Source organism: Elephas maximus, chromosome 7 (genome assembly GCF_024166365.1).
Source record: "Elephas maximus indicus isolate mEleMax1 chromosome 7, mEleMax1 primary haplotype, whole genome shotgun sequence".
Taxonomy (NCBI): Eukaryota; Metazoa; Chordata; class Mammalia; order Proboscidea; family Elephantidae; genus Elephas; species Elephas maximus.
Window position 1 is genome coordinate 57,619,573 of NC_064825.1, and position 16,234 is coordinate 57,635,806.

Here is a 16,234-nt window from a genome sequence, read left to right on the forward strand (position 1 = left end):
GTCACCAATAGGAGAGACCAGTCTTCACCTGCCATTTGAGGAAAAACAAAAGCAAAAACTAAGTAAGCTCCCACCTATAGGATCTTCTGCCTTTATAGCCCACCTCAAAGGTGGAGGGAGGGATTTGGGGGGCAATGGTAGAAACTGAAGTTATCGATCTCATTCTAGGTAAGAATAATCACCCTTCACAGCCTATGACAGACACTCTCTTCCTTCCTCCCTTTCCTCTGTTCCCCAGAATCCTAAAATGTTACAGGTAAAAGGCATATTTGACACCACCCAGTCTTCATGGGAAACAGCATTTTAAGAACAGAAACTTTGGAATAAATCAGACCTGGGTCAAAATCCAGGCTCAGATCGTTACTAGATGTGTGATGTGGACAATTTACACTCTGATACAAAGCTTTATTTTTTTCTTTTTTTGTACATGAAAAATGGAATTAATGGTAATATGATTCTCTTGTTGGGATAGAAGAAACAAATGAGATAATTAATATCATATGCACAGTGCTTTAGAGCTCTGCAAACAGATTCCAAAAACCGTAGTTTGAATCCCACTTGACAGTTTATTCTCTGTGTGACCTAGAACAATAACAATCTTCCTAAGCCTCAGTGTCTTCATCTCTAAAGATGGAATAAAAATACATTTGCATCACGGATTGTTGTAAACATGATATTGTATGATATGTGAAGCGCTGAATAAATATGAGCTACTTAATTCATAAATGGACACTAAGACCCAGAGAGGGAGAGTGATTAATACCCAAGGCTTAACAGTCAATTTCTGCAGAAACTGGATTAGAGTTTAGCTCCACTGATTCCTCCTTCAGGGATGCTTCCATCACACTGTGCATATGGACGCACAATCCAGTCTCATCTAAGATGGATTCATCAGAAAGAATTTAGTTTTATCTCTGTTAATGTGAGTCTGGGAAACCCTGGTGGCTTAGAGGTTAAGGGCTACAGCTGCTAACCAAAGGGTCGGCAGTTTGAATCCACCAGGCACTCCTTCGAAACTCTATGGGGCAGTTCTACTTTGTCCTATAGGGTCTCTATGAGTTGGAATCAACTCGACGGCACTGGGGTAATGTGAGTCTGAGACACAAGGACACCAGGGAAAGTGGTACTCTACATGTTGAATGAAAGAGAGATTGTGGTTTCAGAAAGCCAGAAAAGGGTAGAAATATGAATATGGATAATGAAGGATATTGGCATTCCAGGTGAAAATTATCCTACTACACCTGTAACCTTTGAGTTTAAAAGCAGTAATCAGAGAGGCTACTGAATAAATACATAGGTGGCTCCAAAAAGAACAGATTTGATTTAGGATCCATGGAGAGATCAAAGATACAGAGATGGTGGACTCTATTCATTAGTGGTCAAAGGATCAGAGAGAATTAGCTAAGTTCCAATCAAGATGAAAATATAATATAATGTAATCTGATAACAGTGAAGTGGGTAGGTGCACTAGCAATTGGTATAAAAGCTGAATTATCTCTAGTCATCAGCTCACTCATTCACTCAACAGATTTGGATGTATGATTCATTAATTCTGTGGGTATCCATTGTTGATGTGAAATGTTCTGTATATATAAAGAGCTTAAAGAGAATGCTGAAGCAGATGGACAGGTGTAAGAACTGTACAGACAAGGGGATAGATATCAAGAGCTATGGCTGTGGAAGCAAGTGTACTGTAACACTGAGCATGGACCCAAAACCTGCACTCTCTTTCTCTCTTCACTCTCAGACCTTTCTTCATGTACCAGCCCTGCTGAAATCTTGCACATTCTATCCCCCTGCTTCCCTCAAGATTAACAACTTCCCTGACAGGTGGAATATGCTTCCTAGTCTCTTACCCATTAATTTATCTTGGATCTGCCTTGTATGTAGATCAGCAAGCAGCTTGGAGGCCACATGGCATTTAAATGAATATTATTCTTTTTGTAGAAAATCTACCTGAAAATGAGAGTTTTTTTTTTTAATGTTTTGTGTGTGTCTTAAAACTCTTCATTGTAGGACAAACAAATCTCAACAAATATGCAAACGCATGTAGACAATGGCAGAGACTCAGATACAGAAACACGATGAGACAGACTGAGAGAATCATACAGAAGCACAAACAGAATTACTGTAGATGGAAATAGACATCTCCAACACACACCTAGAAGACACAGACAGATTCAAAGTCACCTCAGAGAGCTCTGTGAAATGAGGATTGCAGGGGCAGTCAGAGGGCTAGCGCTCACAATGGCTCCAGCATGGGCCTCATGCAGGCATGAAGCAAAAACTAGAGTCAGACTTTATGCATCTGGGTGATAATTCCCAAAGGCCAGGCCTACTGCGGCCCTGATTGGTCTGAGTGTGATACTGTTGTGGTGATAAGAAAATGAGGGAGTTTAGAGTTCACCTCGTGAATTGGGGGTGGGGGTGTGGGGAGGACTTCCCTGGAGATACTGCCTTCTCCCCTTGAGAAAAAATGCAATTCCAGCTCCTTCCCTGTGAGGAAGAGAAAGATGGAGACAAATTTCACCAAGATTCATAGCAGCACAGCTCATCCAAATTATCCAGCCTCAAAACTGGAACTCTGAGCCCAGGTCCCAGTTTTGAACTTATACCCCAACTCCAAGGCAGAATCTAAACCTTAGAAAATTACAGAACTCAGATCCAAGGGCACAGAGCTTGGAAGTAGAGCCTTCCTCAGGATTGAAGTAATAGAGGATAAGACTGTGGCTACCATCACACGTCAAAAGGCTGTTTAAGAAGACAGAGTATCATAATGACATGTGCAAAGACCTGGAGATGGAAAACCAGAAGGGAGGAACACACTCTGCATTTCTCAAGCTGAAAGAACTGAAAAAAAAAATTCAAACCTCGACTTGCAGTATTGAAGGATTCTATGGTTAAAATACTAAATGAGTCAGGAAGCATCAAAAGAAATGGAAGGAATACACAGAGTCACAATACCAAAAAGAATTAGTGAATATTCAACCATTTCAGGAGGTACCATATAAGCAGGAATCAATGATATTGAAGGAAGAAGTCCAAGCTGTACTGAAGGCACTGGCAAAAAAACAAAGGTCCAGGAATTGACATAATACCAATTGAGATGTTTCAACAAACAGATGCAGGGCTGGAAGTAATCACTCATCTATGCCAAGAAATTGGGAAGACAGCTACCTGGCCAACCGACTGGAAGAGATTCATATTTATGCCCATTCCCAAGACAGTGATCTCACTGAATGCGGAAATTATCGAACAATATCATTAATATCACACAGAATTTAAATTTTGCTGAAGATCCTTCCAAAGCAGCTGCACAGTATATTGACAGGGAACGGCCAGAAATTAAAGCTGGATTCAGAAGGGAAGAGGTGAAACCCGGGATATCATTGCAGATGTCCGATGGATCCTGGCTGAAAACAGAGAATATCAGAAAGATGTTAACCTGTGTTTTATTGACTATGCTAACGCATTCGAGTGTGTGGATAATAACAAATTATGGATAACATTGTGAATTTTGGGAATTCCAGAACACTTAACTGTGCTCACGAGGAATCTATACATAGATCAAGAGGCAGTCGTTCCAACAGAACAAGGGGATACTGCGTGGTTTAAAGTCAGGAAAGGTGTGTGTCAGGTTTGCATCTTTTCCCTGTACCTACTCAATCTGTATGCTGAGCCAATAATCTGAGAAGCTGGACTCTTTGAAGAAGAATAGGGCATCAGGATTGGAGGAAGACTCATTAACAACCTGCGTTATGCAAATGACACAACCTTTCTTGGTGAATGTGAAGAGGACTTGAAGCACTTATTGATGAAAATCAAAGACCACAGCCTTCAGTATGAATTACATCTCAACATAAAGAAAACAAAAAGCATCACAATTAAACCAATAACCAACATCATGTTAAATGGAGAAAAGATTGAAGTTGTCAAGGGTTTCATTTTATTTGAGTCCACAATGAATGCTCACAGGAGCAGCAGTCAGGAAATCAAAACATGCATTGCACTGGGCAAATCTGCTGCAAAAGACCTCTTTAAAGTGTTGAAAAGCAAAAATGGCATGTTGAAGATGAAGGTGCACCTGACCCAAGCCATGGTGTTTTCAGTCACCTCCTATGCATATGATGGCTGTACAATGAATAAAGAAGACTGGAGAAGAATTGATGCCTTTGAATTGTGCTGTTGGAGAAGAATATTGAATATACCCATGGACTGCCAAAAGAACGAACAAATCTCTGTTGGAAGAATTACAACCAGAATGCTACTTTAGAAGCAAGGATGGCGAGACTACGTCTCACATACCTGGGACATATTGTCAAGAGGGGATCAGTCCCTGGAGAAGGATATCATGCTTGATAAAGTAGAGGGCCGGCCAAGAGGAGGAAGACCGTCAATGAGGTGAATTGATCCAGTCACTGCAACAGCGGGTTTAAGCATCACACAGATCGTGAGGATGGTGCAGGACTGGGCACTGTTTAATTCTATTGTACACAGGGTCGCAATGAGTCAGAACTGACTGATTACACCTAACAACAACAACCATCACACTGGACTGGGTTCATTCACTTAGCCCTGCTGCATCCTGTTCAGTTCCCACCACCTCTCCTCTAATCCTCCGCCAAGTTCTACAAGATCAGGGTCTCCTCCAGGAGCAAGACCTTAGGGTTCAAATTCACACAAACCTACGTTTGAGTCTTGAATTTGCCACCTTCCAGCCTTATGACTTTTCAACCTGGAACTTAATTTGTGAGGGAGGTGAGAGATTTGCATGAGAAGACAGAAGTGGCAGAATTTTTAGTATTTTTGGTTGTTGTTATTTTATGCCTTTTAATGTTACTGCAGCTCAACTCATATTTGATTATTATAAATTCTGCTGCAAGTTCTAATTTCAGCTCCACCAATCCAGTTCTTTCCTAAACCCCTGGGCCTCTTCTCATTTCGTCTTACATTTTCCTTGTTTCACTTTCAAATAGTGTGAGCTGTTTTGAAAGAAGGCATGGTAGGAGAGCAATCTCCCTTTTCTATCAAGTGATGAGATGGGGAAGCAGACAGAGGATATGCATAGAGAATATTTTCCTTTCCCTTTGAGGACCTCTGAGATAAAATGGGGCACCTCAGAGGGGAAGTTTGAGAAGAACATCCTCTGTTCTCCTTCACTGTCATAGGGTTGGTTGGGTTAGAAATGATGAGTTGGGAAGCAGGAGATGGAATTCAGGGGAATAGGGACAGCAACCTTGTGAGTAAGGTGACAGAATCATGGGAAAAGAAAGGAGCCTAAATGATGCCTCAGATTGCACACACAGTGAGAAAGGCAGATCTTTGAGAAGTCAAAGGATAAAGCCACTCTCCCTATGTATGAAATCTCTGTGTAACCTGACACTCTAAGGTCTGCTTGGCTCTGCTGTGAAGACACAGGGAGCAGATGAAAGCAAAAAAAGAAGCTTTATTTAGTGGACCAACTAATGGAGAATGCGGGACCCAGGTCGCCAAGGTATCTCTTAGAACAATAGCCCAAGGGGTTTATATGGATAAACTAAATCGGGTCTGGGGTCCCCAGGAGCACACCAGGGTGGGGTCAGCTTGCCGAATGTTTTCACATGGGAGGGCATGCTCAAGGCTGTCCAGTCTTCTATGCCTGTTCAGTCTGAAAGATGGCATTTTGCCCACGTCCGGGGTGTAGATGGGGGTGTGTTTTTCTGCCTCTGATGTCAATAAGATGTCTGAGGGGCAAGGCCGTCAGTATTGGAGAGTTCCGGAGGGCCTGAAGGGCCTAGTTGGTCTAAGATCGGTTTTAGCTAGACTGAAGACCCAAGTCTCTTGTTTTCTTTAACTGAGTCAGAACCGGAAGTATACCTAAATAAGGAGATCCTCTAAAAGCACAAGTTAGTTCCTGTTTTACCTAATAAGGGGATAGCTTCCTCACTGGGAGCTAACCCTCTATGTTACTGACCATGGCAGGCTCAACCCCTGGGCATAAAAAAAAAAGATAGCCCCTTGTTTATTCAACATTGGTGGTGTACTGCCAGTCTCATCTGGATTTCTTCAACTGATAAATCCTTCTCATAGACATTGTATGAAGAAAAAATGCAATAGAAGATGTAAAACGACTTGGGAATAGTTAACATTCCATATAAATATTGGGGATTCAGTTTTTCTAACTAGTTGTTGTAGAGCCTGTTCCCTGAATCATGGATCCCACATGTATCAGAGTAAAACCGTGCTCCATATGGTTTTCAGTGGCTGTGATCTTTTAGAAGTAGCTGTAATGCACTTAGTTTCCCACAGACTTCTTCATCGGAGCTTCTGGGTGGATTCAAATCACCAAACTTTCAGTCAGTAACTGAGTGCTTAACCATTTGCGCCACCCAAGGGCCAGTTATATTATTTTACAAAATGAGGGCATTGTTATCCAAGGCTTATTTGGCTATCCTAGTACCTAGTTGGAGCCCTGGTAACTCAGTGGTTAAGAGCTACCATTGATTCAATGCCAATGGGCTTGGTTTGGTTTTTTAGAAACCCTGGTGGCATAGTAGTTGAGTTTGGCTGGTAATCAAAAGTTTGACACTTAGAATCTACCAGGTGCTCCTTGGAAACCCCATGGGGCAGGTCTATTCTGTCCCATAGGGTCATTGTGTACAGAAGTCCACCCAACAGTAATTTTTTTTCTTTTCTTTTTTTCCTGATAGCCAAGGCAGCCAGGAATTGCTTAGCCATTATCAAACAAAGCCAGGCTTAAGTGATAGCACTGGGTGTGGCTCAGTTGGGACCTGCTCAGATGAAGAGGAACCTGCCCCTCCTGTCCATTGTCCTCAAAGTTCTGGATGGGGCTCAAGCCAGTCAAAACCAGTTTACTAGCCTACAGGCCAAAGAAAAAATGCAATCTGTCTTACTGGGCCTGAGTTCCATGATAACCTGTGTAGTCTGTAATGTTTCTATGTACTTCCTTGTGAGAGGCAGTATAAGAGGCTCTACCTCCCTTTGTCCAGGGAGCTTGATTTGAGATATATGTTTCTTTGCTCCTTGCCTGCACCCTTGCAATAAACTCTCTTCCACCCTCCACACCTTGGTGTGTCTTTATTGATGAGAAGCCACACTGAGCAGAACCTGCTTTCGGTAACATTAGAACTGGGTTCTTGGGCATGTGACCTTTGCAATAACATAGGTACCCACACTCAGAAGGACCTTCACTTGCTTTAATGCTTTGCTGTCTGTCATGATATTCTTAGTAATTTTTAAACGAGCATTTTTGTTTTGCACTGAAACCTATAAATTACGTATCCAGTCCTGTACCTGGTACACAATAGGCTCAAAATATGGGATAGTTATTATAATCACTGGAGATACACATCGTGGTTGGTAAAGTAGAGCATCAATGAAAAAGAGGGCATCCTTCAATGAGCTCAAAGATAGCAGTGATTATGAGGATGGCATAGGAAAAAGGCAAAGTTTCGATCTGTTACACATAAGGTTGCTAGGACTTGGAGCTAATTTGGCAGCATCTGACAACAACAAAGTGTTTTTGTGATCCTTGTATGGCACTCCTTCTCACTGTGCACGTAGCAGTGTTCTGGCCATGCTATAAACTCTCAAATTATCTTCTTTCAATTGATATACACACAGCGTTAGAAACTCAGAGTTTCAGCAAAACTGGGTGTAAACTTCAAACCCTTTAAGATCTATTTGCCTAGATGGCAGACCTAAAATTGAGGTCTGCCTGAATTTTGGGTGTCAGGTAGGTTGGGATGACAAGACATGGAAATTGGGAGAGAAGGAGGGGAATTTTAACATGGGGCATGAACATCATAGTAATTGTGGGCTCTCTGGAGATTGTTCATCAAAATCTCATGTGAAGCTATTTGAGTGCTATCTGTGCCACCTCTTCAAGATAATAAATATTTTTACTTGCTTTTCCCTTCACTAGCAACACCACCTTCCTAGTTGTGATGTACTCTGTTTTCCACAGCATTAAAACCCATCCACAATCTGACTTAGTCTCTCAAGACCTTGTTTCTCAAGCTTCTCAATGTGAAATCTCCCCTTGGTCCAAATAAAACTATTTGCAATTGTTCCAAATATTCCTAACCAATGGTTCTCAAACTTCAGCTTGCGTTGGAATCACTCAGAGGACTTGTTAATACATAAATTGCTGCATCTCACTTCCCAGGTTTTCTGGTTCAGGAGGTCTGAAAAGGAGCCTATGACTCCAATACTTCCCAGCATGTTTTTTCTTTTTCAAAATGGGTGACTGAGGGCTTGACATAACTAATGCCATGATGAACCTAAAAGGTCTCCTTGCTCTGTTTTGACCTAATGTTAGTGAATTTGTTCTTTGTTTTAAACTGATGCAAATAGCCTTTTCTGTCTGACCACCTGTGGCTTAAACCCCCCCTGCCCCCCCCAGAGGAAACTCAGGCTCCAGGTATCTGATATGTATATCTTTGGCCTAATAAAGAGATGTCTGGCAGGTATCTTTTGTCACGATTCTGTCATGAATAACTCCTCTTGAGCATACCTCCAGTCAAGTAACTAAAAAAACACTTCTAACCCTTGTAAAAGTCTATATAAGAGCTAACATAAAATTGCCCTTTGGGACTCCATAGAGACAGCCTGTGTTGCTGCTGGAGCCCTGGTGATGTACACAACTCCTTAATAAGCTTTCTCACTCTTTCTAACTTGGAGTATGTTTTATTGGCTCCCCTGCTCCAGGGCAAGGGCCCTAATGGAGTAACAAGCCTGAGAATTTGTATGCTTAACAAGTACCACTTAGTACTGATAATGCTGGTCTGAGAACCACACTTTGAGACTCTTGTTATTCATAGTGTGAACTAACAGCTGGAAGATTGACATTACCAAGAAGATGTTAGAAAAGTGAAGTACTCTGCTTTGTGAGCTGTAATATGTATACAGATAATTCTAGGGTCATGTTAAAATGACAACTGATTCAGTAGGTCTTGTGTGGGGGCTACAATTCTGTTTTTCTTGTAAGCTACCACATATGCTTATGCTACTGTTCCTTGGACCATGCTTGGAGTAGCAAGAATCTAAATTTTACCATCTAAATGTTTCTTCTCAGGCAGTTCCTTCTGCCAAGATTATTAACCTCCCTTCTCCCTGCCACCCTTCACCCCTTCCATTCTTGAATAACTACATCAGAAACACCCTAAAAAAAATATACCCTGATTTCCACAAACCAAAAGGGTGCTCTTTCTCACCTGAATTGCCAAAACTCCATAGCATTTTGTTTCATTCTATTGTTTATTTCCTTCACTCTGAGTGGTAGAGTTATTTGTGTTCAAGCTCATTTGTCCCTCAGGACTTCCATTATTCCATAGAAGCCAAACAAAAACTTTTCAGGGCACTTGTTGCTACTTTTTACAGTTCTCTCTTGACATATCTATTTCCTTACTTAACAGTATAATTTTGCGCAACATTGTAACACTCAACAACTAGCAGAATTATTTGCTCACAATCCAAAGACTAGACCGGTGTCCATTGAGTAAATTCTTCCACACTATAAGTGCTTAATAAACGTTTGTGTTGTTGAATTTTTTTTTTTTATTAGTCCCATGTTAACAACTACCAAGATTCTCTCCTCCTTCTTTTAGCATTCCTAAAGTTGGCAAACAAGTTCCAGTCCTTTCTGCATGTCTTAATTAAGCCTTGCTCAGTTCCAGGATTTCTGGAAGACCTTGAGGATCGCCCTGTGAATCTCCTTTGTCTTCACACTGTAGATGATAGGGTTGAGCATGGGAGGCACAAACAGGTAGACAGTGGACATCATGGCATGAACAATAGGTGGAGCACTTTTCCAGAAGCGGTGGATCATGGAGACAGCAATTATAGGAACATAAAAGGCCAGCACTGCACAGATATGTGACATGCAGGTGTTAAGTGCCTTGAGCCTCTGCTCCTGAGATGCAGTGGCCAGCACTGCTCTCAGGATCAATGCATAGGATAGCAAGATGAACGTTGAGTCTATGCCATAGGTGAAAATGACCACAAAGAGTCCATAGATATTGTTAACATGGATGTCTCCACATGCCACTTTCATGAGATCGGGATGGAGGCAGTATGAGTGATGCAAGACATTGCCCTTGCAGAAGGGCAGTCGTTTCACCAGAAAGGGAAATGGAAAGAGGGTGATGAAACTTTTGGCCAGGATGCCCAGGCCCGTGGCCAAGATGCGGCTGTTAGTGAGAACAGTGGCATAGTGTAATGGGTCACAAATAGCCACAAAACGATCAAAGCTCATGGCCAGCAGTATGCCTGATTCCATGAAAGAGAAAGTGTGGATAAAGAACATCTGGACCAGGCAAGCATCAAAGCCAACCTGGCGGTAATTGAAGCAGAAAGTGGCAAGCACAGTGGGAAGTGTAGAGAGGGACACTCCCAGGTCATTGAGAGAGAGCATAGAGAGGAAGTAGTACATGGGCTGATGCAGAGAAGGTTCTTGAACCACCAGACTGAGAATGCTGAGGTTGCCTATGATGGAGATCAGGTAGAGGATGAAGAAAATCAGGGCAAGCGATGCTTGGCCTGTCTGCATCCCAGGAATGCCTGTCAGCTGTAAAGTAGCTGGCTGGAAAGGAGTGACATTGAAGCCCCACATGGTAGGCAGGTGACAGAATACACATTGGGTATAAGGCCAAGAGGGTGTGTTGGGGGAGGTCTTCGCTTTCTTTCTTTCGAATGTCCTGTCTCCACACAAAAGGTCAGAGATTGAAAGTGTTTGTGTTCCTGCCTACTCCACGAAACTACGAGGTCTTTTAAGATTGCATCTTGGTTTTGCTCATTTTTGTATTTACGGTGGTTAGTGTACTGTCTCAGCCACAGACGAAACAGTGAAGGTTTGATGATAGTGAGTACCCCTAAGATGCAAGGGAACAAGATAGGAGCAAATATTACCCAATTTTCCTAATCCGCATCTTAAATTGCAGCATCCTTCTAATTCCACATCTCACTCTAGAGGTCTATTTTTTGGATTTGGGAGAAAACACAAATTAGGTTAGACAGAGGAAAAAAGACACCGTCCATGCTTTTGGGAATATTTTGGTAAATGGCACAGAAGGAACTTCCATAGTTGTAAAATTACAGATCCAAAAACCTTTACCCTTACCTCACATTAGCCCCCCATTCCCATTGTCACCTCTGAATTTGTCATCACCAAAAACTAATCCACCTCTGAAATCTTAAATTTCAGTTCTTACACTCTGACCAATGCCTTCTCCCTTCTTCTCATGTCTGTGCACTTGCTCTCATACCTCTATAAATTCTTCAGTTGTCTTATGCTCTATTGGCCTAGTAGCGTTTCCTTTCTCACTTTCTTTACTAAATCTACTCCCCCACTAAGACCAGCATCTTCTTCTCCTTGCCTCTCTTTCACATTCACATTGTAACCTTCATCCTTTGATAATTTCTGAAATCAAACTGCGTGTGCAGCTGGATAAAACTAAAGAAGCAAATGTTTTAAGGGAGGGACTGATTACATTTCACTACCTACAAACACCTTGATTCATTCTTACCCACCTGGTGTCTGAGGAGAGGAGGCCTGGTGTTACAATGGTGAAGCACTTGACTGCTAACCAAAAGGTTGGGAGTTCAAATGCACCAGCCACTCCACAGAAGGATGTGGCCGTCTGCTTCTATAAAGATACAGCCTTGGAAACTTTATCAACTGTGTAGCATCACTATGAGTCAGAATAGACTCAATGGCTATGGGTGGTAGGTGAGAAAGTGCCATCTGTTCTTCTTCAAGGCCACACTCTCTACCGCCAGGATTCTGTTTCTTGCCACCTCTCTCAGAGACCTTTTTCATCAGTCCACTGTATTGTATTTTCAACCTCGCCGTTTCTGTTTTCTTTTCCTTCAGTTAAAGGCATGTACAAGTTCCTCCCATCATTAAAAAAAAAACTTCTCTCTCTCTAACTGCCACTCTATTACCCTTCCCGTATTCTCTAATGTCTTGAAACATTCTCTCCAGATGCCAAAGCGATATTTGTAATTTATCTGTTTATGAAGTAGAGAAAATACATTTTCTTTAGAGTTTCAGTATCAAAATAAGAAAATATATTTTCTTGTTTAGCTGTATAAGCCGTGATTAAATCTTTAGCCTTTGAAAATTTTGATTACTTGCTCTGGAATCTGTCTCACAATTGTTCCTTTGTAGAAAAACAAGGTAATCGAGATTTTTGTTGTTGATGAAACCAGGGGACAAGACAATGAGCAATACCATCAGGACCTGAGACAACTGAGCAAAGTCCGGATCTATCTTGGGACTGAACCCAGGATGGTGATAAGAGACCTGCTAGACATCAACAATAGGTCAGTTCGTCATTATGTCCACCTCAAAGAAGAATCAACATTTCTGGAAATCTCTAAACCCTGACCCTCTCTCTACAAAACCATCCTGTCAGCCCTCTTGGGGCAGGCAGAATTCGGGGAACCCTCTGTCTCTTGAGCATGGTGTTCAATAACGCCCTCTTGCTCCCTACCTCCTCCTGTCTCAGCATTGGCTTTGTGGCAAGAGGCTCAAATCAGCCATTTGCGGTAACATTTATGTGTCTGCTTCTCCAATTCTGAGATCTACCTCCAATTTGATTCAAAGATCTACAGTGCCAGGGATTCAGTGTTACTGAACTTGTCTTCCATTTGCTTCTCAATTTACTGTAGTGTAGCTTCCAGACTCCACGGTCCCAAATGAAACTGATTTCTATGTGGTCATCAGTGACCTCTTTGTCTCTAAATCTAATGAATGCATTCTCTCTCCTAATCTATTTGCCTCCCTACCAGAGTTAACACTGTTGGTCACTCACCTTTCCACTATTGGTCACTTCCTTCAGAGGTACCACTCCTCCCCGATTTTCTCCCTACCTTGGTTTCTCTCTCTCTACCACCTTTCTTGATTCCTCTTCCTCTGTCTTCTTTGTCCTTAAGCAGTATCAGCCTAACTCCAGGCAAAATAAGCAACAGTCAGAATGGTGCAAATTGAGAAACCATATCATAAAGGACTTCTCAACCTTTCCCACAAAATGTCCCTGCAACTGTCTTTCCATGGTACCTGGTATTTCAAATTTAAAGTTCCATTCTTTTCTAGAGTCTCAATCCCCTTCCTAATCCTTCTGGATAAATACAGTGAAATTTGATGGTGAGAAGAACCTGAGTAATGTCCACATATCTGTTATAACCCTGAAGGTAGATGGGCTGTGAGAAGGAATTTTTCTATTCTTTTAGTTTCTCTCTCCTCTCACTGTATCGCATCCATATACACAGAAACTATTGAGTACTCCCTTGATAGTGCGTAAACACTGCTATTGAAACAGAATTTGAGAAGACTCATATCTATGCATTGATATTTTCCAACTTATTTCAAATATTCTTCTATGCTCAGATGCCTATATTCTCCTGAACACATAAACACAAACACATGCACACACACACACACTGTGCCACGAACGCACAAGCATTAACAGACCCATAAAAATCTTCCCACCGATTATTTCCCATGACATACTCAATACTGAAGATCCAGCTAAGATTAAAAATAAAATTGTTGAATGACTTCACTTCATTTGGTTCTGTGATTTTTTCAAGCTGCATACCCAACAGCCAGATATAGGAAACATTAATTTAAAGGGTTTTAAAAAGACAAAATCTGTATCTAATGCAGCAGCCTCTTAGCCTAAAGGTGAGTGGTTTTGGATTAGAGTTTTGAATTAAACCAGACCCTAGCATCAGAATCCGTGATTCTGGACTTTGGAAGGAAACATAATTGGCTCATGTTTGGGCTCATGAGGGTCAGAGTCTGCCTCAGGTTGCAGTAAGAGTATTGAGCTTTGAGATACAGTCTAAAGAGCCCAGGTGGGCAGTCTGAAGAAGGGAACACTCACTGGATAGAAGATGCTTCTTTTCCCTGTTGCTGGATGGACTGTGCTGTGCATTTAGCCAGCAGAGTGACATCATATCCCTGTCCTATGACTCACAATTTATGAATGAACCAGAATCCCAAGACTTGTTTGTATGTGGTTGGGGGAGGAGGAGTGGGAATAATGGAGAAGATGATGGCAAGGAGCAGTGAGCTGGGCCACTGAAATGCTCTCAGGAGAATTCTGCTCTTGGCCCCATCATCCCTGATGTCATCATCCATATCCATTACTATGTTAATCCTTCCTTGATTGGGAATGCACACGTGTGCACACACACACACATACTCATAGACATTCTGAGACCCTCATAGATATACCTTAGATGCGTTCAGCTATTTACTAACACACGGTATCTTTCAAAACCACACAGATAGGTACAGATTCACACAAATATATTTCATTCAGCTTCTCAATGTTCAAGTATCTAATCCCGTATCTTGATAGTCAAACATATAAATTGTGCCTTCCTGCATTAATTATAGAGGTTATTTAGAATATAGACACAATTTTAGAAACACACAATAAAAAAAAGATTAATATACATGCTTGAAGAGTTTCAAAAATACTCTCATGCTCACTTATCCTAAAGCACATATTTTCAAACTTATGCCCACATATTCATTAACAAATCAACAAAATGTCCAACTAATCTCATCACAGATTTATATGCATAATTTAAATATATTATGTAATTTTTTACAAATGTATGCCATCATCCATACAAACATGTCTTTTATGCAAGCATTCCTTTTAATCCACAAGAACAAAGGGCCTGAAAATCACACATTTTGTTCAGCTCAACTAAGATCAAACAAGCAAATGAAAGAATAACATATTTTTGAGTGCCTATTTTGCTCCAGGTATTATACTCCTATCATAGAGTAACTATCTCTCCTAGTCTATCTGTGTGGCAACTCCACCCTCTGAAAGCCCAGAGGCCATGGCCATATCTTTAGAGACTAAGGTAGCTCAGCTTCCTGTATTCCTTGTCTCTTCAGGTTCTGCTGAGGTTGCCCAAGAAAGCAGCACCAGGAGCAGGGCACATCCTTTGGACAGAGAAGCTCCTAGCCCAGGGAAAGACTGCTGACAAGGACCTTTCTCCAGAGCCGACAGAGAAAGCCTTCTTCTGGAGCTGACACCCTGAATTTGAACTTACAGCCTACTAGACTGTGAGAGAATAAGCTTCTGTTTGTTAAGCCATCCATTTGTGGTATTTCTCTTACAGCAGCACTAGATAACTAAGACACTATCCATACTCGGAATAATATAAAATTGAGAAACTTATTGAAAGTAAAGAGACAGCTTGAGCTGGGGACAGACTGAACGCCATGCAGTGGAATCTAATAATCCAAAATGGTGACCCAGCACTGAAATTTTATAAGGGGGAAACAAAGGGCATGAAATATACTACTTGTCTGGTATTTAGAAACTTAAATCATTGAAAGACATCACTTGATTGGTAATTACAAACTTAGAGCATCGAAAGATGTTACTGAATTGGCAGTTGATCATCTTAAGGCAGGACTTCCTGTGGTGAGAACTCATAAGGCAGCTCTTCCTGTAGCAAAATCTCCTAAGGCGATTGGCTTAAAAAGATATACATGTCTTTCTTAGATTGGTTACAATGTGGTGATCGTAAGCGTATGTGATGGGAGGGGTGTCTCAGAGTAGTTGTATCACCATTACTGGACATTTCTTAGTTTCATGATTATGTCTGCATGGAAAATGGCTGTTGCTAGGGTGGAAATGGAACTAGCTATAGAGGGGTCACTCTCAATCCTCGAGTTGGCCACTTTGGATCTTCTCAGGTGCCTCATATTTTTAAAATTCCCTTACAGATTCATCACCAAGAGTATACCAGTAAATAAAGACACAGTACATACTCTTGCAGAGAATATTGAAAACTGATCTACCCACCTGCCCACACAATATAGCTCCAGACCCTAACTAGAAATATGTTATAAACATATTTATAAATATATTTCACAATGAAATCAATGTATTTGTCAAAATTTATCTAATAGGTATATAATATTTATGCATTATGTGTGAGAAAAGAAAAAACTATAAAAAATATTAACTCCAATTAATGATATAAATACTGAAATTTTTGGGAGGAAGTATACTGGTGTCTAACAAGTTGCTTTGAAATGCATCAAAAAGGTAAGAAGGATTGGCCGATGGTAGCAGAATGATACATAGATAAACAAAGCAAGCATTACTGTATTAAAACAGTAATGGCATAACCTAGGTGATGGATATACTGGTGTCCTCTAAAAATTATTTCAAGTTTTTCATGCGTGTGAAAT

At 41.2% G+C, this 16,234-nt stretch overlaps 1 protein-coding gene across 1 annotated transcript; it reads right to left on the bottom strand.

The window, feature by feature from the left end:
* Positions 1 to 9,667: 9,667 nt before the first annotated feature.
* Positions 9,668 to 10,612, bottom strand: LOC126079206 (olfactory receptor 51I1-like). The gene has a single exon (XM_049890137.1). It carries the CDS (start codon positions 10,610 to 10,612, stop codon positions 9,668 to 9,670), a length of 945 nt encoding a protein of 314 aa, XP_049746094.1.
* Positions 10,613 to 16,234: the final 5,622 nt, after the last annotated feature.